The following is a 23,821-nucleotide window of genomic DNA, read 5'->3' on the forward strand; positions in this document are numbered from 1 at the left end:
AGAGGCACTCAAATCAGGCTTCCATGGGTGCCTAAAATGACACCCCTTTCCCTCTTTATATTTCACTTAAAGTTTTTCTCAAAAACCTAAAATTAAAATATATCCACCAATGCCCTTATGCGTGTGACCGTCGAGGCCCATGTATCATTCTAGTTGATAACTTTAGTTGCCCAATAATAATTATTGACCTACCTTATTAATTAACTATGGATTGATTTCACCCAATCGATAGGTTAAGTTTCCAGCCCGTGGGGTGCCAAGCTACACCTCGTGCTCTAGAAGATACCTAGTCTTGAACTCTATCATGGAACCTTTACAGTCATCGGTTCCCGTATATGTATAATCCATCATCTGCGCGAGACTCTTGAACGACTTAGGGTATGGTTGATAGCACCTTAAATTCAGTATTTATTTCAAGAAATCAGCACAATATTATGCACTTAAAGAGTTTACAATGGGGTTGTTATCATATATTTCATATTAATTAATTTTTCCAAGTGAATTCTGATTTTTTCCCCTAATTTTATGTAAATTTATGAATTTTATAGAGTTTATAAGTTTCAAATAATTTTTTTTAAATGAAAATGGAACTTTTAAAAATTAATTTTAATCCTAATGAATGTGGGGACAAAGTACTAAATTTTAGGAATTTACTTGATTTTTTTGGGAATTTATTCGAGGAAGAAATAAATTTTTAAAAAGGAAAATGATATATTTATAAGGGGAATATGAGTTTTAAAGTAATTTCTAAACTTCAAGGGGTTTTTCTTAACATTTTTTACAATTATGCCCTTAAAAACAGCTCTCGGTCATGATGACAAGCGTGAAGATATGATTAAATAAGCACATAGTTTAATTACAATTTGTTAGGACTTTTTTTAATGATTTCAGGGAAAAAATTGGAGGAGAGAGAACACAGAAGGGCATAAACGCAAATACTTTTGGGCGGCGTCATGCAGCAAATAAATGTTGAAAAAAGGAATTAAATGAAAATTTTCAAAGAAGATTTTCTGTTTACCCACATGCCCGAATTACGGCCATCGGATGAGAATCCGATGGCACTCCAGGAATAAACCTTTAGGCAGGGGTACGTGGCGCTCAAGGAAGCAACCCAAAAATGGAAATTCAAATTCTTCCAACCAATTGGGGATCGAATCGACGCGGTTAATGAACCACATTCTCAGGCCGTTCATAGTTAACTTTGTCGTAATTTATTTTGATGATATACTCATTTACAACAAATCCAAACCTGACTACATCCATCACCTATGTCTAGTTTGCGAAGTCCTAAAGGCCGAGCAATTATATGCTCACCCAAAAAAATGCTCCTTTCTTGTTGATCATGTTTCGTTCTTAGGATTTATCTTATCTGCCCAAGGTGTATCCGTTGATCCGGCCAAAATTAATGCCATCACTCAATGGCCAACTCCCAAAAATGCCCAAGACGTTCATAGCTTCCACGATCTAGCGACCTTCTATAGATGATTCATTTCCAACTTTAGTACCATCATGGCATCCATTACCGAATGTCTTAAATCATTTCGAGTGGATTGCATTAGCGCAAAAGTCTTTTGAGGACATTAAGCTTAAGATGACTTAAGCTCCCATCCTGCGTTTACTCGATTTTGATTAAGTATTCGAGGTCGCCTGAGATGCGTCGGGGATAGGAATTGGCGGAGTCTTGAGTCAGGAAAATCACCCCATAGCATTGTTTAGTGAAAAGTTGAACGACGCCAAACTCAAATATTCCACATATGACAAAGAATTTTATGCTATCGTCCAATCTTTACGTTATTGGCGTCACTATTTACTCTCCAAAGAATTCGTGCCGACAACGTCAATGCATCGACATCGGAAGCGCCACCACTGTCAACCGAAGTCAATGCCACTGCTAAGGACGTGCCGCCATCGTCACCGGACCAAGTCCACACGCCAGCATCAGACACGTCTCCACCCACGCACACACCTTCATGCGTCTTGACACGTCGCCAAAGGCAGATCCAGAACTGGCCCCTGACGTGATGCGAAACCACATCGCTCGTCACGTCGCTCGTCTTTATTTTTATTTTATTTAACTGTATTTTCTCTTTCCTCCAAGACCTATATGTATAGGCCAATGTTCCAAGAAACAGTTAGGCAAGTCATAATTCAGGAATTGAGTTTTTGTTAACTCTTCTTGGAGGACTTGGCCTAGCCTCCCCTTCTCTCAAATCGCCATCGCCGTCATCGCCCTCGTCGCCACCGCCGGTTACCACCCACCCTCCTTTCCCTCTTCCTTTCTTTCTCTCTTCCTTCCTTTCTCTCTCCTTTCCCTCTCTCTTTATTTCCTTCTCTCTCTCTCTCTCGCCAGCACTAGGACGCCCATGGCCGGCTGCCCCGCTCAAAGCCGCCCGCGCCTAGCGCCCAGCGCCAATCGCCCCACTCAGGGCCGCCAGCGCCAGTCGCCCTGTGCCAGCCGGCCCTCTCAAGGCCGCCCGTGCCCAGCGCCCAACGCCGCCACCGCCAGGCCGCCGCGCGCGCTAGCGCCACCGGGCGGCGGCGCCACGCACACCGCGCGCCGGCTGCTCGCACACGCCGTCGCGCCCGCCGCGCGCAGACGACGCTGCGCCTGGCCGCCACGACGCTGCGGCGCCTGGCCGCCCGCACATCAATCGTCCCGTCAATGACGCCCCACGCCCAAGCATTCCGTCCACTGAGCAACCAGGCTTTGTCCACCCGTCTCATTGCCAGGGCCGCTCAACGCCCGGAACGTCCAGATATTTCGTCCAGTGGGCCTTACAACGCCCGGATCGCCCAGTCACGTCACGACCTGAATTTCTCGCAGCCTCATCACGCACCCTGGTGCCGAGGTACACGTGAACTCTTTGGTGTCAATTGTTCTCTGTCCAATATTCCTCGAGAATTCATCCACCGCCATCGGATTTGCTTTAATTTCTTGGAATTTCAACGAATAGTGGATTAGGTCTTCTCGTAAGTTTTCCCCGTGGACGCAATTCGAAGGTATTGAATTTGGTGCTTCGGCATCATCGTGGTGGTTGAATACAGTACTTCCGGCCTCGACGATGAAAGGGGCTGCACCGCCATTATTTGATCAGCTTTACGTTTTCGAAAGCGATCGTGTAAATTTGCGGTCTGTTTATCCCACCTTATCCTCAACCCTTCCTGCAACTTCTACCCGTCGTCATCATCCCCATCTCCCTTAGTCGTTAGCATCCATTCATCTAGTTGTCGAGCGTCATCCTCGAGTGTCATGCATCACATTGAGTGTGAAGAAAATAAATAATTAAATAAATGAATTTCAATCCAATGGCTATGATTGGTCAAAATTCATTTATTAATAACTTTTGATCCTGAAGTCCGATTGAGGTGATTTTTTATCAATTTTCTCGACTCAACATCCTCTTTCTTTTTATATGGTTGGATCATTCAGATCAAATCTACATTGATGGATAACCATTAATTACTAAATGAGGGTAAAATGGTAATTTTCATAATGAAACCTAAGTATAAAAGCCAAATTTTGAGAGGAGGATGTCATTCTAGAGGTGGTTCTTTCATAGTTGCAAGACAGATAGGAGCTTCATCCTAGATTAACTCTATTAGGTGCTTTCTATTTCATGCATTTGAATTTTTAGTGTAATTTGGATGATTGTTTAGTGAATTTCTTCATCGTTCTTCTTGATCTTGGTCTGAATTTCTAAATTGCTAGGCTTGAGCAAAATGTAAAAGCCCTTACTGGAATTCACATGAGAGATTGTGAAATTTACCTATCTATTCCATTTTCACATTAAAAAATTATAAAAGTTTAATTAAAAAATCATTAGATTGCCTTTATGATCAAATAGTTAGTAAATTTTGTAACCAAATTTCCCAAAATCAAACTAAAGCCAAATCAGATTTTCATCTTATTCTCTCTAATTGACCCCTTTGATCCTTTTTATTGGATCAAAGAAGTCAATCTAGAGCTTCTTACTTCTTCAATTCCTCCCATCTCTTCTACCCCCTTTTCTAAATTATTCATCTAATTATAGTGATTTGATCTTCATTAAAGATTAAATTATCTCTAATTAGGGTAAAAATTATTCAAGCAAATCATTAATTGAATTCGTTACTTGCTTCCCTTGGACGATACCCATACTTATCACTATACAAATTTTATTGTATAAGCTAAAGTCAACAACGAAGAGGATTAAAAAAAATTGCAAAATTCACCCTTATTTTGGCTTATCAATGGTTTATCGCCAAACCCTAATCCTTCGTTCGATTAGTATTGATGCGTGGAAATTATTGGAGAACACCTTCTCTAATTTCCTCACTACACTTGCCAGGGATTTTTCTGCATTGTCTTCCTTGAGTCGATCTTCTCGTATACCGAGGGCAGATGATCCCATCTTGACCACTCAATCATCTCTATCAGCTTCATACTACATCCCAGTTATGACTTGTTTGAATTCCATGATTAGAGGCTCGTAAGTCGTAGTCAAAGTGTAGTCATCCATTTACAAGATGTCCTCAGTGTCTCAGGTCAGTGGATCACTTATACAATCATGACATGAATCAAACTGATTGACGTTTAGGTATAATACCATTCAGGGATTTGTACGGATCAATTCAGTGAACTCTTTCTCCAAAGAGCATCCACTATCTGTACTTAGTGTCGCCACACTAAAAGCCACATGATCAGCTATACTTATCGTATAAGTAGGATTAGCTAGTGCTCTTCTATCTGGATAATTCAATATCCCTCTTGACTATCCATCGAACAGGAATATTTAGAATACATGTTTAAAGACTAGTCATCACTGTATTATGATCTCATCATAATTCACTAAGTCATTGCACGTACTCATGAACTTCATTATAAACATCACAAAGAATAATAATAAACGTAAATATTTTATTCAATGAACTAAATAAACATGGTAGTGTGATTGGCTTGACGACCACATAATACCCATCGCATTGTTCATTACTATGATTTTTAGTCCCTATGGTGCACATGTGATGCTCATAATAAAATCTATGAATACATACTCTGAGTTAGCAAATTATGATGATATCATAATACATAGAATAGCCTTCAAACATGTCTTCTAAGTAATCCTACTTCAAGGACACTCAAGAAGGATGTCAATGTATCCATATAGAATAACACTATTTAGCCTCATTTGTATAAGGAGTAAGCCCCATCTCGTAGAAATTTATATGAATATACTAATAATAGATAGTGGATGCTCTTAGTAGAAGGAGTTTGCTGAATTCATTTGTATCAATCCCTAAATGGCATTATACAAAACTATTAATTTGGCTAATTCATGTCACAATTGTGCAAGTGGTCCTTACACTTGACACACCAAAATAGGTACTATGGATAGATTGTTGTACTTCGATAATGACATTAAAATTCCTAATCATAGGATTCTCAAAAGTCTTGGTTAGAATGCAGCACAAAGTTCACAAAATTGATGGAGTGGAAAAAAACAAGTCAAGAAAGAAGATACAATGACGCCCTTGGCAAAGGCACTCGAATATAAGAGAGGAGTTCTTTGATGATTTTTAAATGCATTAGTACTAACACGGCTAACCGATCAGGATTTGATAGTTTACTATACCCTAAATCATCCTAGGAGGATGAAGCGAATGAGGGACAATACATAAATGACAAACATGTTCAATTATAAAGTCAATCCACGCTTCTTTGTTTTTTATAGAGCACGAGATATACCTCGGCACCCCACAGGATGCAGAATCAACCTAACGATTAGGTAAAATCAATAGATCCTGAGTTAACATATATAATGATATAGTAAAATAATTATGAAGGCAAGTGAAGGTTATTGGGCTACTAGAGTCCTTAACTATATTGATATATGAGTGTAAAGAGTCACAAAATGGTATTTTCAATGTAATAAGATGTATTTAATGTTTAGGGTTATTGTTGGGTTCTAAAGGCCTAGATCTGGATGAATAAATTGAAACAATTCACATCGAAAGAATTGAATGGAATCGAACAACATTGATAAAACCCATGAAACGAAGTACCTTTCCATGTATAGCATCCGTGATTTCTTGGATCCCAGAGTGAGATGAGTCAAGCTGCTCAAGTGTGTAGCCTCTAGGCGTATCCACGTGAAACTCGGCACGTCGAATCTCCTCCTTCTCCTTGACGAGCCGCGTTCTACCTCGACCGTCGTCATTATGTCATTTTGATCGCATCGGGCATGGAGAGGGGTGTTGGGGAGAAGGAAAAAGAAGGGGAAGGCCCCCTAAACAATTCTGGCCTGGGCAGATTTTGTTCAGAGCCTTCCTCTATTTATACTAAGTGGGTATTTCTCATAAAACCCCCAAAACTTAAGTATATCTTCTGACGTCCAAAAGACCATTTGCGTGTGACCCTTTAGGTCCATGTATCAGTCTAGTTAACGACTCCAGCGGCCCAAAAACATTTATTGACCTTCCAAATTAATTAACAATATCATTATTTAGATTAATTAATGTTGGATCGATTTAACCCAATCGATAGTCGAGTCTCCCACACGTGGGGTGCCAAGCTACTCCTCGTGTCCTAGAAGATACAAAGGAGTGTATATCGACTCACTCATGGAACTTGTTATTCATCAGTTACCGTGTATGTATAATCCCTCATCCACTTGACGCTCATTGGACAACTTAGGGTATGGTCAACTGTCCGTATACGCAAGAAGGATATCGAAGTATCCGGATAGAATAACACTATCTAACCTCACTGATATGATGATTATGTTCAGACCCGTAGCTTTCAGTGTAGAGACACTAAGGATAGATAGTGGGTGCTCTTTAGTGGAAAGAGTTCACTGAATTGATCCGTACGAATCCCTGAATTGACCATACCCTAAGTCGTCCAATGAGCGTCAAGTGGATGAGGGATTATACATACACGGTAACTGATGAATAACAGGTTCCATGAGTGAGTCGATATACACTCTTTTGTATCTTCTAGGACACGAGGAGTAGCTTGGCACCCCACGTGTGGGAGACTCGACTATCGATTGGGTTAAATCGATCCAACATTAATTAATCTAAATAATGATATTGTTAATTAATTTGGAAGGTCAATAAATGTTTTTGGGCCGCTGGAGTCGTTAACTAGACTGATACATGGACCTAAAGGGTCACACACAAATGGTCTTTTGGACGTCAGAAGATATACTTAAGTTTTGGGGGTTTTATGAGAAATACCCACTTAGTATAAATAGAGGAAGGCTCTGAACAAAATCTGCCCAGGCCAGAATTGTTTAGGGGGCCTTCCCCTTCTTTTTCCTTCTCCCCAACACCCCTCTCCATGCCCGATGCGATCAAAATGACATAATGACGACGGTCGAGGTAGAACGCGGCTCGTCAAGGAGAAGGAGGAGATTCGACGTGCCGAGTTTCACGTGGATACGCCTAGAGGCTACACACTTGAGCAGCTTGACTCATCTCACTCTGGGATCCAAGAAATCACGGATGCTATACATGGAAAGGTACTTTGTTTAATATTTTTGTTGATGCCGTTCGATTCGTTCAAGTCTTCCACTGCGAATCATTTTTATTCATTCATCCATGTCAAGGCCTCTAGAACCCAACAACTATTCTATTTCGGATACTTCGACGTCCTTCTCGTGTATCCTTCATTTAGAAATGTTTAGAACACATGCTTAAAGACTAGTGATCTCTGTATTACGATCTCATCATAATTCACTAAGTTTGATCATGTATTCACGGACTTCATTATAAGCATCACACGTGCACTATAATGAATATGTTCTATTAATGAACACAGAACGAGATGCGAGATGTGTGATTGGCTTGCCGACCACACATATTTACATCAATTATGTATGAAAATTTTGCACTTAGTAAAAGAGTAGAAGGTCTTGAAACAAATTCACCCAGAACAAAATTTTTTAGGGCCCTTCCCCTTCGTCTCCCTTGCCCTCTTGGTTTCTATTCATTTCAAATGCCATTGCGATAACATAATGACAGCGATGGATTGTGAACGAGCATGCAAGGAGAAGGAGAATATTCAAAGTTCCACAAAGTGTGTAGATGCATCTAAAGGCTTCACACTTGAGTAGCTCAACACATCTCACTCAAGGATCTAATAAATCACAGATAAAATCAATGCTGTAGTGATTTGACCGTTGGTTATGTAGATGTCATTTTGATTCTATTTCAAATATATCCCCGTAGGAATCAGTTGAGTTTCATCTAGTTCCAGGATGTAGAACCCAACAATTTTCATATGGCAAATGGGTTTTGTTACTTTTTATTCGCAACTCTTAATCGAATTCACTTTTCCTCCAATCCTTCATTCGTGAAAATTAAGTATATATCTGAATGAAATTTGAAATGAGCTAGTCACTATGTTAAATCACGAATATTATTTGGTGTCTATTTATAGATTCAAGAACATTGATGGATAGAGGAAATAAATGATGGTTAATATGTGGTCGTCAAGCCAAATTATACCACCATGTTTTACTTAAGTTCATAGAACAAAATATTAGTGCATTATTATTCAGTGTGAAGTTTATAATTAAGTCCATGAATACATGCAATGACTTAGTGAATTTTGATGAGATCATAATACAATGATTGCTTGTCTTTAAATATGTATTCTAAACATTCCTATTCAATGGATTATCAAGATTAGCATCGAATTGTGATAATATAATAGCACTTTTTGATCCATCTGTATGGAGGGCGTTATTTGGAGAAAGAGTTCATTCAATTCATCTGTATGGATCCCTAAATGGCAGTATACCTAAATGTTAATAAGATTGATTCATGCCACGGTGGTATAAGTGTTCTCTTCACTTGAGACACCAAGGACATCTCATGGATGGGTGACTATTGGTTGAATACATCTTGCGAGTATCTAATCATGGAATTCAAATAAGCTTTATCTCAGGTATAAAAAGAAGTCCAGAGAGATGATTATGTGATCAAGAGGGGATCATCCCCCTCGTTATAGAAGGAGATTAACAAATGGAAGACGATGCATCCAAATCCCTAGACATGGTAGTGAGGGTATTATAGAAGATGTTCTCCAATTATCCATGTTATTAATCAGTACCAACTAAATGATGAATTAGGGATTGACAATTAAACATACCCAAAGTCATATAGGAGTCTCTCAGGGATAAAGGACTATACATGTACGATAACAAATGACGTACAAGGTTCCATAAGAGATTCAAAGGACTACTATATATCTTTTAGAGCACGATATGTAGATTGGCACCTCATTGGCTGGAAATTTAACCTCTCAATTGGGTTAAATAGATCCTCTATTAATGAATCAAAATACTGTTATAGTTAATTAATAAGGTAGCTCAATAAAGGTTATTGCACCTTAAAGTTATTTACTAGCACAATATATGGGTCTACAGGGTGACACGCATAAGACTAAAATGATGTTGAAAGAAATACTTTAATTTAAAGGTTTTGTGAAAAAACTTAAATAAGCGTAAATAAGGGGGCGCCCATTTTACGTGCCAAAGCAAGCCAAAATCACAAGTATCTCTTTCTTATTTCTCTATCTTCTCCACTCTTACACAAGTATCTTTGATGGTGAGAAGAATTGCAAGATATTCAAGGATTCTTGAACAAGGAGAGGAGATATAACAACATTCTAGTCGCGTGGATACTGCTGGAAGCCGAGCAATTGGTAGGCTTGAAGAAAATCTCCCAAGAAGCAAGTCAAGGGTGGAAAAATTTCCGCAAAAGATACTCATTGCCTGTTTTATCGATAATTTATGACATCATCTAATGCGTCTGCTGATTAAATAAGTTTTCATGCATCGAAACTATAGCCCATAACCCAACAATAATAAAAATTACCCTAAAATAATTACCTCAAAACTTTTTACAGGTCATCAAAGGTTTTATTTTGAAGTCGGGGAATCTAGATAATATATTACTTTTCTCTTCTCATTGATCCCCATCATAGAATGCTAGTATGACTTCATAATCTTAGATTTCCCAAAAATTACAAGTCAAAATTAACGCTTGAAATGTGCATTGATCTGTTTCTGACATGTCTTCAAAATCACCATAAAAGTTTCAATCATGGCATAAAGTTAGTGATTTTAATCCGATACTGACAATTGTCCTCGAGAATGCCAAAAACACCGATGAAGTGTGAAACTTTGTGTTATACTCTTTATAACATCGTGTTTTGTCACATGTACATGTCAATTGTGAGATACCACTTGTCCTAAGCATCAAATTGCACTTTTTAGTTTAAATCCTCTTTTTTTTCATTTGTTGCACATTTTAAGTCAAATGGTATAGTAAATGGGCACCTAGAATGCTGAAACTAATGACTAGACATCACATGTGATTGACCATCATCAATAATTTGCAGCTGCCAATGATTGACTGGAATAAAATGTTGGACTGCAACAAGTGGCACAGCTGATTTAAATGTAATAAAATGTTTTAGAGATTCCAATTTTCTAATTAAGAGACACCCCAGATAATTTTCTCCTTAAGCGCCCCCTCCTTTCTTCTCCCTTCACGTTGAGCATTCTTCCTTCTCAATTCAAATGGTGAGAAGATCTTTACAATGTTTCATGATGTTTACCAAGTAGAAGATGATGATATTTGATGTGCAGAGAACCCCATGGATATGCATAGGGGATGAGTAATTGTGAAACTTAAGAAGAATCATTTGAGGAACCAACCAGTAGCGGATTAGGCTGTGCACATGGTGCTTTGATTGGTGTGTTTTGGTTTTAGTTTTAAAGGTCAGGCTCAATCTATTTCTTCAGCTGTGTGAATCTTGTCTTAGAAAATTGATCATTGCTAAACCTTAAATTCAAACAGTAAGGTCATAAAAAGCTGGTCGAATGACTTGTTTAATCAGCATTCTTCACCACTTTTGTCCTCTTGAACTCAAAATAAATCATAAAACCTTCTAAAATAAATTGAAAATTGATTTCTCAACTTGACCATCTACGATCTTTTCCCATAATTTGAAAATTCTGATTTTTACTTTGCTAAATGTCAATAAAAGTGCACATTAAAAAATTAATCACAAAATTATAACTAAAAACAAATAATTACAAGCCAAGAGGGTTTCAGAAGAAATATCTCTCTTCCAATACAGAAATCTGTACTTTTTACTTCCAAAGATTTCAATAAAATTGTACTTCTCAAAAACTACAAATATACTTTTTCTATATATCACAAAACTGTAAATACAAGCACATAATTTTAAATCAAAAGGTCTTCAAAAGAGATATCCATTTTCTAATACATAAATCTTAAATTCTAACCTCCCTAAATTTCAATTAAATTACAACTATACTCTTTCTATAAATCACAAAAGTAAGAATAAATGCACATAATTATATATAAAAAGGGTTTAAAAAGGAAATATCTCTCTTCCTCTAAGCTCAGAGACTATCGATAAAATCTCTTCCATCTCCGTCAAGCTCAAGAAGAAGAGCGATAGAGAAGAAGGGGCGAAGCCTCACACAAGCAAAGGAGCAAAATGGGGCTGATGGGTAGCAGCGGAGGAAGCGGAAGAACCCTAATTTCGCTTTCCTTCTCATCAAACCTGTTATCTTCTTCTATATTCTCTTCTTCAAGGGTTCCCGCTTTCCGCAAGGTTTCTCACGGGCTCAGAGGAGCCGTCTGCGTCTCCACCACCGCTGAACCTCAGCAGGAATCTCTACCCCCCCGCCACTCCCTTTTGTTGGAGAAACTCCGATCCAGGCACCTCAAAGACGCCGGAATCAGTCCAAATCCGCGTAAATCGACCCGTTCTTCGCTTCAAAACCGTTCGGAATCGTCTGATTCGAAGAAAAGTGGTGAAGAGAAGGCGAGGGTTCCTGCCAGTTTCTCGGAATTGGGTTTGAGTGAGGAGTTGATGGCGGCTCTTGAAGAAATGGGGATTTCTGCTCCTACTGAAATTCAGCGTGTGGGTATTCCGGGTGTGTTGGAGGGGAAGAGCGTCGTCTTGGGTTCTCACACTGGGTCGGGGAAGACGCTCACTTACATGCTTCCTCTTGTTCAGGTGATGTTTTCTCCCCTTCTACTTGTGAAAGTCTCCTTTCTTTACATCTTGAATTACATCTTTTATTACATCTTGAATCTTGTGAAGGTTAAGCTAACAAGGAATCAGATTAAGCTAGACATTTTGGACAAAAAGAACTTGTAAAATGTAGCGAGAAGGCAATTAATCTCATTAAACTATAGTTTTTTCTTCCCACAGACAGCTTATGAAACTTGACGATGAGGCTAGTGATCTCGTGAAATTATTGATTTTCTTTTTCCAGAAACAGCTTATTAGACGTGACGAGAAGGCAAAGTTATCTTATAAAACTAGAGTTATTTTTCTTGTAAAAAAGAGTGAGGCATGTGATCTCATTAAAATAGACTTTTCTTTACAAAAACAGCTTATAAAATTGGACGAGGAGGCAAGTAATATCATTAAACTAAATGTTTTTTATTCTAAAACATCTTATAAATTGTTGGGGTGAGGCGAAGTAATATCATTGAACTAGATTTTTTTTCCAAACAGAGCTTATAAAACGTGATGAGGAAGCTTATAATCTTATTAAATAGAGAATTTTTTTTCAAAAACAGCTTATAAAACGTGACGAGGAAGAATCAGGCATGCTGATGAAGGCTCGGCGTCCTCGAGCTGTTGTGATGTGTCCGACAAGGGAACTCTCTGAGCAGGTTTTTTTTCATTTTTTATTGGATTTTGAAAATGAGATTCTTGGTTGAGTTTGATTGGGATATTTTATTCCAGGTATTTCGTGTTGCTAAATCTATAAGCCATCATGCTAAGTTTCGTTCTACCATGATCAGTGGAGGCGGTCGTCTTAGACCTCAAGAGGATTCATTGAATATTCCACTTGATATGATTGTTGGCACTCCTGGCCGAATTCTTCAGCATATCAATGATGGAAACATTGTTTATGGTGATATCAAATACCTGGTAAATCACAATTTGTCCTTATTGGGAATACATAATTTATCTTCTCTGTACATCTTCAGAGCTCTAGCATTCTCTCCTTTTTTTGAATCAAAGCATTCACCTATTTTATTCTTTCTGTCTCTCTCTCTCTCTCGATTTATTTAACTGTTTGCCTTTTTCTCTCTCTCCTCGTTTTTTTGTAATAGCTTTCTCCTTTTTTTTCAATGAAATCATCATCCTACTTTATTCTTTCTTTCTCGGTATCCTTATTTATTTGAAACTTCTGTTTTCTCTCTCTCTCTCTCTCCATATTTTCTATCTCTCTACCTATTTTATGGTAATATCGATTGCCTGCTATACATCAATATATCCTCATCGCCATGACTTTCTTTTTATCTTCTCTCTACATCTTCATTACTCAAGCATCATCCTAATTTATTGTACTCTACCGATTACTTTTTCTCTCTCAATCTCTCGTTTGTTTTTGGTTCTTTCTCTCTCCATATCCCAAATCTCACTCTCCTACCTTTTTCATCTCCTCTACATCTCTCTACCTTTTTTTTTTGAATCAACTCTCTCTACCTATTTCATTGTGATATAAAATACCTGGTATTCTCAATCTGTCCTTCCAGATATAATTTCTCAAACTTCTCTCTACATCCTTAGAAATCTAGCATTCTTCGACTTTATGATATTCTATCAATCACTTTCTTTCTTTCTCTGTTTATCTCTGTTGTTTTGGCGATTTCTTTCTCCATTTCCTCCACATGTCTTTACCTATTTTATTCTTTCCATATCCTCATCTCTCTCTCTCTCTCTCCATGTCTCTCCTTCTGGTAGGCAGCTCGCTTTATTTAAAACTTATTATCAGACTTTTTGGTTGTAGGTTCTGGATGAAGCAGACACTATGTTTGACCGGGGATTTGGTCCTGACATCAAGAAGTTTCTCGCCCCTCTGAAGAACAGATGCCTGAAACCTGGCGATCATGGATTTCAGACTATATTGGTTGCGGCCACCATGACCAAGGTCTATTCTTTGACTTCAGATTTCACTTTCACCTTTTGAATTTAAATTTCGTATGATCCTACTTTAGAAAAACACAATCATTTCTTCACTTCTTTGATGTGATGATTCTCATAGAGGAAAAATCGTTCATCTGCATCATCCCATTTATAATATTTACTCTATATGTGGTTCCTGTTTTCCTCGTTTATATGACAATTCAGTGACATTTGATTATCTGATAACTGGACATCAATAAGTCTTTTTATCATGCGGAGCCCTAACTTTTCATGCGACGTTTACTGTTGCGACAGGCAGTGCAAACATTAGTCGACGAGGAATTTCAAGGAATTGTTCATTTGCGAACCTCAACTTTCAACAAAAAAGTTGCTTCCGCTCGTCATGATTTTATGAAGCTTTCGGGGTCAGAAAACAAGCTGGAGGTGCTATTGCAGGTGAAGTCCCATCGAATTCAAGTTCCAAACAAAAACTAAAATGAAGGTTTTCAATGGGATCACAATAATTAAGAGACTTAGCTATTTTCAATTGGCAACATCTTTTTCTTTGATGGGTAATAAATATATCTTGAAATTCAAATTAAACCGCAGGTTCTGGAGCCAAGTATTATCGAATTCAAATTCCAAACAAAAACTAAAATGAAGGTTTTCAATTGTATCACGATAATTAAGAGAATTGGCTATTTTCAGTTGGCAACATCTTTTTCTTTGGTGGGTAACCAATATATCTTGAAATTCACAATTAAACCGCAGGTTCTAGAGCCAAGTCTTGCAAAAGGGAACAGAGTTATGGTGTTCTGCAACACCCTGAATTCGAGTCGTGCCGTTGATCATTTTCTCAGAGAGAATCAAATTTCCACCGTAAATTATCACGGAGAGGTGCCTGCAGACCAGAGGTGAAGCCATCAAATTTCAACGGGTTTATTCAGCCAATGATTTTTGTCCTCCGATTCATGGAATGCTCTCATTCGTTTTATTCTTCAATTGCTAAATTATCCTTGTCCTTTTAATCATATCAATATTTCAAGTTTTTGTGTTGTTTCTTTCTTTCTAATAATTTGGTTTCTCCACCAGTTATGTTTTGAATATTTTTCCTCTCAGAATGAGGAATGCCCGAGCCTTTTTTCGAATATCCAAATCATCAGAATAATTTAAATCGTTTAAAAATTTCAAGTTTTAGTTTTCTTATAATGATCATTCGCAGTTCTCATAACTTGGTTTTCTCCACGGATGATTCGTCCAGTTCTTCTTCTCAGATTAATGAAATGGTCGAGTTTATTTTATTTTCAAATGGCTAAATTGTTCTAGTAATTTTAATCGTACCAAAAGTTCAAGTTTTCATGTGGCTTGTGCGATTCTTACTAGTTTTTTTCCCTCGGTTTCTTCATCTATTACTTTTTCCTCTCATGTTCTTGGAATATGCTCGAATTTCTTCTCTGTTTAGCAGCTAAATTATCTGAATGACCAGGATCATATCAGAATTTCACGTTTCCAAATTTTCGAAAAAAAAAGAATTTCACGTTTCCATACATATATTGATCTTTCGAATTGCAGAGTTGAAAATCTGAAGAAATTTAAGAGTGATGAAGGGGATTGCCCAACTCTTGTCTGCACGGACTTGGCTGCGCGGGGGCTTGACATGGACGTTGATCATGTTATCATGTTCGACTTTCCCCTCAACTCGGTACAAATCTATCAATTAACTTGAATTTCCCCTCTTCCATGTCAAATTATGAACCCTAATTTCTTCCCATCTCTGGTCATTTCAGATCGATTACCTCCACCGCACCGGTAGAACTGCTCGAATGGGTGCCAAAGGTATCTATAACACTTCAAATTACAGAAATTTCGATGATACAAATGTTAATTATCATAACCTATTGATGCGATCTTCATGAATTATCCGATTAAACTATGAATCAACTGTTCTGACAGGGAAGGTGACAAGCCTGGTGGCGAAGAAGGATCTGATCCTGGCAACAAGGATCGAAGACGCGATCCGGAAGAACGAAAGCTTGGAGACTCTCAACGCGGAGAGCGTTCGAAGAGACGCCGCGGCGATTCGCCGGCCGGATCGGCCTGGCAAGCCGGATTCCCCAATCTCCTCCAAATCACGATCCGCAAAATCATCGCAGCCCGCAATCCGAGCTGGAGGATCGAAATCTGGCATCCCCAAATCGGGAAGATCGATCGCACCGGCCAAATTGGGGAAATCCGCCGTCGTCGGCGATCGAAACCCTAGATCGACGACGAACAAGAGATTTGCCGCCATTAAACCGATAGACGGATCGAAGAAGAAGCCCGGCGGTGGGAGGAAGCCGGCGACGGCGGCGGGAACGAAGATCAAAGTCGTCGGATTCCGGCGGAGCAGCGCCGCCGGGAGAGAGGGAGCTCGTTGAGTAAGGTTCTACATGGGATGACGGCTCTACGTCCGTTTCGTCACTTAACGTCATCCGTCCTGCCTCAGCACGGAAGTAGCCTCTGTTCCCGTCCCGTTCCGTCCGAGTTATCTGTGACGGGAACGGGATAAAACGGGAGACTTTGCGACGGATGGCTGGATGGAGTAGAAATGCTGGTACTTCCCGTTCCGTCCTCCGTCCCCGTACCCTGCAACTTGCATTGAGAGAATGGTTTAGAAAATCTTTTTAAGTGATGCACGTAAATACTTTTGTCTCTCTGGTTTTTGGGCATTTTTAGTATTTGTCGGGGTTTTTTGTCCATCCAAATCCTAGAGAGAGAGAAAGAGAGTACAGAGAGATAAAGAAAGAGAGTATTGCGAGTAGAGTAGGGATTGGGGATTCGGACAGATCGTTTGAATGCTCGATTGGTTCGGGCATTCGAACGAACGAATCCGAACACCGATCTGTCCAGTTCAGATCTGATCTGAACACGATCTGCGTGTCTATTCGGATTTGATTGTTCGAACAAGATGGCTGTTTGGATCGAATGTTCAAATACGATCTGATTCGAACATGTTGTTTGAATCGGATCAAGCCGAATGTTCGAATCCAGCGGCGCCCAGCGGCGGCTAGCGCTGCCCAGCTGCGCCCAGCGGCCGGCCAGCAGCTATCAGCGGTGCCCAGCCGCTGCCCAGCGCCGGCCATCGGAAGCCCAACGCTGGACAGCGGCCGCCCAGCGCCGTCCAGCAGCCGCCAGCTTTGGCCAGCGGCCGCCAGCAGCGGCTAGCCGCCGCCAACGCCGCCCAGCGGCCACCAACGACTGCCAGTGGCCGCCAGCACCGTCCGGAGACCACCAGAGAGAAAGCCGCTGGAGGTTGCTGGCGCCCGCTGGTCATTTGTTTGAACTTGGTCGAACAAATTGCCGATCGAACACGAACGAACCAATTTGTTTGTTCGAAACTCTTGATAGAACACGAACAAAGGGTCAGTTCAATTGAAAGTTTCGAACAGATCAGTTCGAATAAGCAATTTTTTGTTCGAATCTTTCGAACAAGATTCGAACGATCCGATCCAATCCCCGATGCCTAGAGTAGAGTAGAGTAGAGAGAGATTTAGAGTGGATAGAGAGTAGAGTGGACTAGAGATAGATAGAGAAGGAGAGTAGAGTGGAGCGAGAGTAGAGAGAGAGAGAGGGGAGTGGTGAGAGTAGAGTAGAGAGAAAAAATGAGATTGAAGAGAGAAGAATAGAGAGAGATAGAGAAAGAGCGGAGAGCAAAGAGAGATAGAGAGACAGTAGAGTAGAGAAAGATAGAGAATAGAGCAGAGAGAGATTGAGAAATAGAGTAGAGCACAGAGAGATGGAGAGAGCAGAGAGAGATTGAGACACAGAGTAGAGCAAGAGAGATAGAGAGATAGAGAGATAGTAGAGTAGATGGAGAGAGTAGAGAGAGATTGAGAAAGACAGTAGAGCAGAGAGAGATAGAGAGATAGAGAGAGAGTAGGTAGGGTTAGACATTTAGTACCGCGGACTGGTTTGACCAGACCGAACCAGCACCGTAGGCCCTGCATTTGAGGCTGGACTGGTTTGTCAAACAGGTTTAGGTCCAAGGGTCAAACGAGACCAGATCCGGAAGTATATTATTTAATATATTTTATAAAATTCTAGAAATATAAAATCCCTCTTGACGAAGAGGTTTCAATTGAGTTCAGTGTAGACGCTATATATTTTACCATCTGTGGGCCCTCAGTTGATGTAGAGCATATTTAACATTAATATGAGCATAAATTTTCTACTTTGACTTTAACATTGACTAGTCAACCTGACCAGACCAGGATCGGTCCAGACCGGAACGTACCTGGACTGAACAAGAACCGACCCGAACCAGACGAAAGTTTTGATAGGGTTTAGGTCTTTGCAAAAACTAAGAGTAGGGTAGAGGATGGAGAGAGATGTAGAAAGAGAGTCGAGTAGAGACAGATAGAGAGAGAGTAGAGTCGCGCAGCGCGTAGAGGGAGAGAGATTAGAGTAACGTAGAGAGTTGAGGGAGAGAGATTAGAGTAGCGTAGAGAGTACAGGGAGAGAGAATAGAGAGAGATAGAGCAAGAGAGCAGAGTAGAGAGAGATAGAGCAGGGTATCAGAGCAGAGAGAGATAGAGAGAGAGTAGAGTAGCGTGGGGAGTAGAGGGAGAGAGAGTAGAGAGAGAGAAAGAGAGTAGGATAGTGAGATTAGCGAGAAAGAGAGTAGAGAGATAAAGAGAGAGTAGCAAGCAAGAGAGAATAGAGAGGTAAAGAGAGAGTAAGTAGAGAGTAGTGAGAGGAAGTAGGGTATAAAGAGAGAGAGAAAGAGTGAATGGGAGCGGATATTCGGAGGGAGAATTCGGAACTAAAGAGATAGAAGGAGACAAAGTAAAGCGAGGTAAAGATTTTAAAATGAAAGAGATAAGGCATCGAGAAAGAGACAGATAAACATCCATTATGATCCGTGATTATTCGTCGTGGGTTGTTGGTACATCAAAATCATAGCTAGAGATTACGAGAGGAACAGTGTACAGTGATGGATATTGATGAAGAGGGAGAATCGGAATTAGAAAGATAAAGAGGGAGATTGAAAAATGAGTGAAGAAAATTAGGCAGAGAAAGATTAATACGACAAGGTTATGATAGAGAGAGATTAATATTAATTGACGGAACTGAGGAAGATATAAATATATAAAGAAATGATGGAGAAAGAAAGTGACAAAACGTCGATTATTCGTCGTGGGTTGCTAGAACATCATAATCATAGAGCGATAAAGACGCAAAGATGAAGGAGAGAACGGAGCGACATATTTGAGAGAGACAGATAAACATCGATCGATAGAACTTAAAAAACATGAAAAAGAAGAGAAATGTACTGAGAAAAAGGGCTTACGAAAACTTCATGAGAGAGAGAGAGGGAGAGCGAGCGAGCGAGAGAGAGAGAGAGAGAGAGAGAGAGAGAGAGAGAGAGAGAGAGAGAGAGAGAGAGAGAGAGAGAGAGAGAGAGAGAGAGAGAGAGAGAGAGAGAGAGAGAGAGAGAGAGAGGAGAGAGAGAGAGAGATATGGGAGGAGAGGGAGAGAGGGGGAGAGAGAGAGAGAGAGGGGGGGAGAGAGAGAGAGAGAGAGAGAGAGAGAGAGAGAGAGAGAGAGAGAGAGAGAGAGAGAGAGAGAGAGAGAGAGAGAGGGAGAGAGAGAGAGAAAGAGAGAGAGAAAGAGAGAGAGAGAGAGACAGAGAAAGCGAGAGAGAGAGAGAGAGAGAGAGAGAGAGAGAGAGAGAGAGCGAGGGAGAGAGAGAGAGAGAGAGAGAGAGAGAGAGAGAGAGAGAGAGAGAGAGAGAGAGAGAGAGAGAGAGAGAGAGAGAGAGAGAGAGAGAGAGAGAGAGAGAGAGAGAGAGAGAGAGAGAGAGAGAGAGAGAGAGAGAGAGAGAGAGAGAGAGAGAGAGAGAGAGAGAGAGAGAGAGAGAGAGAGAGAGAGAGAGAGACAGAGAGAGAGAGAGAGAGAGAGAGAGAGAGAGAGAAAGTGAGACAGAGATAGAGAGAGAGACAGAGAGAGACAGAAAGAGACAGAGAGAGACAGAGACAGAGAGAGAGAGAGACAGAGACAGAGAGAGAGAGACAGAGACAGAGGGAGAGAGACAGAGACAGAGAGAGAGAGACAGAGAGAGAGAGAGACAGAGAGAGAGAGAGAGAGAGAGAGAGAGAGAGAGAGAGAGAGAGACAGAGAGAGAGAGACAGAGAGAGAGAGACAGAGAGAGAGAGACAGAGAGAGAGAGACAGAGAGAGAGGGAGAGAGATAGAGATAGAGAGAGTCTAGAGAGAAGTTTACAGCCAGGCGGTAGGGAGCCGAGCTCACCAAGCCTTTAGGGGGTACCTGTGAATGCAACTCTTCCACGGATTATCGTCAGCCATGGCAGACGACTTCAGCGCCCTCCAGACGAGGCTGCAGACCTTAAACCCCGTCCCGAACGATATCATCCACACTCTATCCCCCTCCTTGATCCTCCCCATCGCTTCGAAATACGCCAGCTCGTAAAACACCATACTGCACGACGTATTCCCGAACCTATGCAGCGTCATCCTTGCTGGCTCCGTCATCCTCTCCGTCATCCCCATCCCCTCCGCCACCGCCTCCACCACTGCCTTCCCCCCAGTGTGCACGCACGCGTGCTCAAACCCAGCCATTAAGTCCGGCTTCCTAACCCCAACTCCGAGCTTGCCGGCCACAGCGATGGCGAGCTCCTTCCACGGCAATACCTTCGGCGCCATCTCCTCTACGTGCTTCCTCAGCCCCCTCCCCGCCACTCTCACGAGCTCCTTCTTCAGCGAAAACCCCGAATTCCCTTCGTCGTCCTCCTCCTGGAACGCAGCGGTGTACGCAGCGTCGTCCGCCCCGTAGTGGCTCCTCAGCGCGAGAACCAGCTCCATCTTCGCGTCCCGGCGGCGCCGCCCGTCGCTGGTCACGACCGCGGCGGCGCAGCCGGCGCGGAATATGCAATTGGTCACCAGCATGGAGCGATTATCGCCCGAGTACCAGCTCAGGCTCGTGTTCTCGGTGGCCACGATCAGCGCGTTCTTGATCCGACGGTCCCCGGCGAGGATCCTGGCCGCGAGATCGACGGCCCCGGCGCCAGAGCTGCAGCCCATCCCGCTGAGATTATACGTCTTGACGTTCGGGCGGAGGCCGAAGCGGTGGACGAGCATGGACGAGAGGGAGGGGACGTGGGCGAAGACCCCGGAGGCTACGACGACGACGTCGATGACGGTCGGATCGAGCCGGGTCTTCCCGAGGACGGTTTCGACCGCGGAGAAGGCGCCGCGTTGAGCCTCTTCGATGCCGGAGCTCAGCCTGGCGTTGATGTCGTCGCGGAAGACGTAGGGCGGGCCGTAGGTCTCATCGCCGAGGCCGGACTTAGCGTAGATTCCTCGCATGAAGTTTTCGCTCTTGAGAGAGAAGCGGCCGCTCTTGCGGGTGAAGTACTCGCAGACCTGAGCAAGGAATCGTAAGTGCAAGTTTTACTATAAGATTATCAAGAGAGTACTCCGTGGTTGGATTATCGAGTGAAAATATAAGTAATCGCTGACCTCGAAGCTTAGGCGGTGTTCCGTGGGTGGGAGATAGCAGGCGTAGTCTAAGAGGAAGACGCGAGGAGGACGAGAGAGGAAGAATGTCAGAACAGCGACTGCGGTGCAGCAGAGGAGTGCGGCTATGGCGAGCTTGTGCTCGAGGAGAAGGGTTAGTGGCTGCATGGATGGGTCGGCAGTCATCTTCTTTTGTCTTCTCGTCGATCCAGCCCGTTTTCTACTGTTTGTGGTATCCGAGGTTGGTGGATCGCTATAGAGAGAATGAGTGTTGGAGACACAAAAGAGTAAAAGGAACAAGAGAGAGAGATGGTTGATAGACAGAGAGAAAGGGACGAGAGAGAGGGAAAAAAGCTTGTTTGAGTCAGGAAAGGTAGGGGGGAGAGAAAAGAGACAGATATAAGAGAGGAAAGAGAGGGAGGATGGAGAGCAGATGGGAGGTGGGGGAAGTTAAAGAGGAGGAAGAGAGCGAGGAGAAGCTTGATAGAGAAGAAGGGAGGATGACTAACCGGGCAACGTCCACCTACCTGTCGGAATCACTATTATAACAACGGTGCTCGAACACGCCACGCCCTCTCTTCGTTGAGAAGGATGATCAAGGAAAACTGTTTAAGATAATCACAGACAAATAGAAAATGGATTTGAAGATTGAGCAAAGATAACGAGTGCGGCTGCTTGACTGGCTCGTCTCAGTGGGCGACTCAGTCGTGGTGACGATGGGAGGACATTAACTCTTCGTGGAAAGTGACTCATCATTCGCATGCACGCGGCAATTTGTCGCCAGAAGAAGTAAAATATAAACAAATGTATAATCAGAGCAAGAGTTCCATCGGCGATTGATCTAGGCCGAGATAATTGGTTGTAGTTTGACGAAATTGGGAGGGCGTCAGCCACATTTATTAAAGATTGGTAGATAGAGAAACCTGTGTATACATAAACAAGCAGCGCTAGTTTGACCGGGGATTTGGCCCTGACATCAAGAAGTTTCTCGCCCCACCGAAGAACAGATGCCTGAAACCTGGCGATCATGGATTTCAGACTATATTGGTTGCGGCCACCATGACCAAGGTCTATTCTTTGACGTCCAATTTCACTTTCACCTTTTCAAATTAATTTTTGCACGATACTCTAGATCGACGACGAAGGGGAGAGTTGCCGCCATTAAGCCGTTCGACGGATCGAATAAGAAGCCTAGCGGCGGGAGGAAGCTGGCGGCTGGCGCTCCCAGGAAGGCGGCGGCGGCGGAGAGAGAGAAAGAGAGTAGAGGAGAGAGAGATGGAGAAAGAGTAGAGTATGGTAGAGAGTAGAGGGAGAGATAGAGAGAGTCGAGTAGCGCAGAGAGTAAAGGGAGATAGAGTAGAGAGAATAGAGTAGCGTAGAGAGTAGGGGAAGATAGAGCAGCGTGGAGAGTAGATGGAGAGAGTAGAGAAGACAGATAGAGAAAGAGAGTGGAGCAGAGAGAGATAGAGAGAGAGCAGAGTAGGGTAGAGAGTAGAGGGAGAGAGAGTAGGGAGAGATAGAGAGTGGAGTGGCGCAGAGAGTAGAGGGAGATAGAGTAGAGAGAATGGAGTAGCGTAGAGAGTAGGGGAAGGTAGAGCAGCGTGGAGAATAGAGGGAGAGAGATAAAGAGAAAGACAAAGAGAGAGCAGATAAAGGGAAAGAGAAAGAGTGTACAGTAGGGAGAGAGAGTAGAGAGATAAAGAGAGAGCAGATAGAGGGTAACGAGAAAGAGAAAATAGAGAGATAAAGAGAAACTAGAGAGTATCGAGAGAGAGGGTAGAGTATAAAGAGACGGAGAGAGAAAGAGTGAGTGGGAGAGGATATTCATGGAGAGAGAATTTGGGAGTAATGAGAAAGAAGGAGACGGAGTAAAGAGAGAGAAAGAGGTAAAATATGAAAAGATAAATACAGAGAGATAAATAGAGAGAGGGAGATGTAGGGAGAGGCAAACATTGATTATGCCCGCTTTGATTATTAGTTTTGGATTTTGGTCGGTTCATGTCTTCAAGAGCGACGGAGAGAGATACAGTCATGGCTATTGATGAACAGATGGAAGAAATAAAACAGGACAGAGAGATATGGAAATATGAAAATATTTTGATAGAAAGAGATTAGGCATGGAGAAAGAGACAAACATCGATTTTAATACTTGATTATTCGTCGTGGGTTGTTGGTACATCAAAATCATAGCTAGAGATCAGGAGTGGTACAGTTATGGATATTGATGAAGAGAGAGAATTGCAAGTAGAAAGATAAAGAGGGAGATTAAAAAAAGAGTGAAGAAAACTAGGCAGAGAAAAATCAATACAAAAAGATTAAGATGTAGAGAGATATAATATTGATCGAGGGA

General features: G+C 41.8%; 2 protein-coding genes across 2 annotated transcripts; one reads left to right on the top strand and one right to left on the bottom strand.

The window, feature by feature from the left end:
• The first annotated feature begins 11,428 nt into the window (after positions 1-11,428).
• On the top strand, positions 11,429-16,693 carry RH39. The gene is made up of 9 exons (XM_078583135.1): positions 11,429-12,046; positions 12,619-12,714; positions 12,788-12,976; positions 13,842-13,982; positions 14,273-14,413; positions 14,729-14,871; positions 15,530-15,659; positions 15,745-15,793; positions 15,911-16,693. The coding sequence occupies exons 1-9, from the start codon at positions 11,522-11,524 to the stop codon at positions 16,372-16,374; spliced, it is 1,878 nt and encodes a 625-aa protein (XP_078439261.1). The 5' UTR covers positions 11,429-11,521; the 3' UTR covers positions 16,375-16,693.
• Positions 16,694-19,651: 2,958 nt separating this feature from the next.
• Positions 19,652-21,984, bottom strand: LOC144709560 (3-ketoacyl-CoA synthase 17-like). Its single transcript, XM_078583136.1, has 2 exons — positions 21,475-21,984; positions 19,652-21,378 (listed from the first exon to the last, which is right to left on the bottom strand). Exons 1-2 carry the CDS (start codon positions 21,655-21,657, stop codon positions 20,242-20,244), a joined length of 1,320 nt encoding a protein of 439 aa, XP_078439262.1. The 5' UTR covers positions 21,658-21,984; the 3' UTR covers positions 19,652-20,241.
• Between the last annotated feature and the right edge of the window lie 1,837 nt (positions 21,985-23,821).

Source organism: Wolffia australiana, chromosome 11 (genome assembly GCF_029677425.1).
Source record: "Wolffia australiana isolate 7733 chromosome 11, ASM2967742v1".
Taxonomy (NCBI): Eukaryota; Viridiplantae; Streptophyta; class Magnoliopsida; order Alismatales; family Araceae; genus Wolffia; species Wolffia australiana.

Excerpts from the sequence above, each read along its gene's own strand:
- RH39 (XM_078583135.1), top strand. The coding sequence starts at position 11,522 with ATGGGGCTGATGGGTAGCAGCGGAGGAAGCGGAAGAACCCTAATTTCG. Across the intron at positions 12,047-12,618 it reads ACATGCTTCCTCTTGTTCAG|CTTATAAAACGTGACGAGGA; the intron begins GTGATGTTTTCT and ends TTTCAAAAACAG. Across the intron at positions 12,715-12,787 it reads CAAGGGAACTCTCTGAGCAG|GTATTTCGTGTTGCTAAATC; the intron begins GTTTTTTTTCAT and ends ATTTTATTCCAG.
- LOC144709560 (XM_078583136.1), bottom strand. The coding sequence starts at position 21,657 with ATGACTGCCGACCCATCCATGCAGCCACTAACCCTTCTCCTCGAGCAC. Across the intron at positions 21,379-21,474 it reads AACACCGCCTAAGCTTCGAG|GTCTGCGAGTACTTCACCCG; the intron begins GTCAGCGATTAC and ends TTCCTTGCTCAG.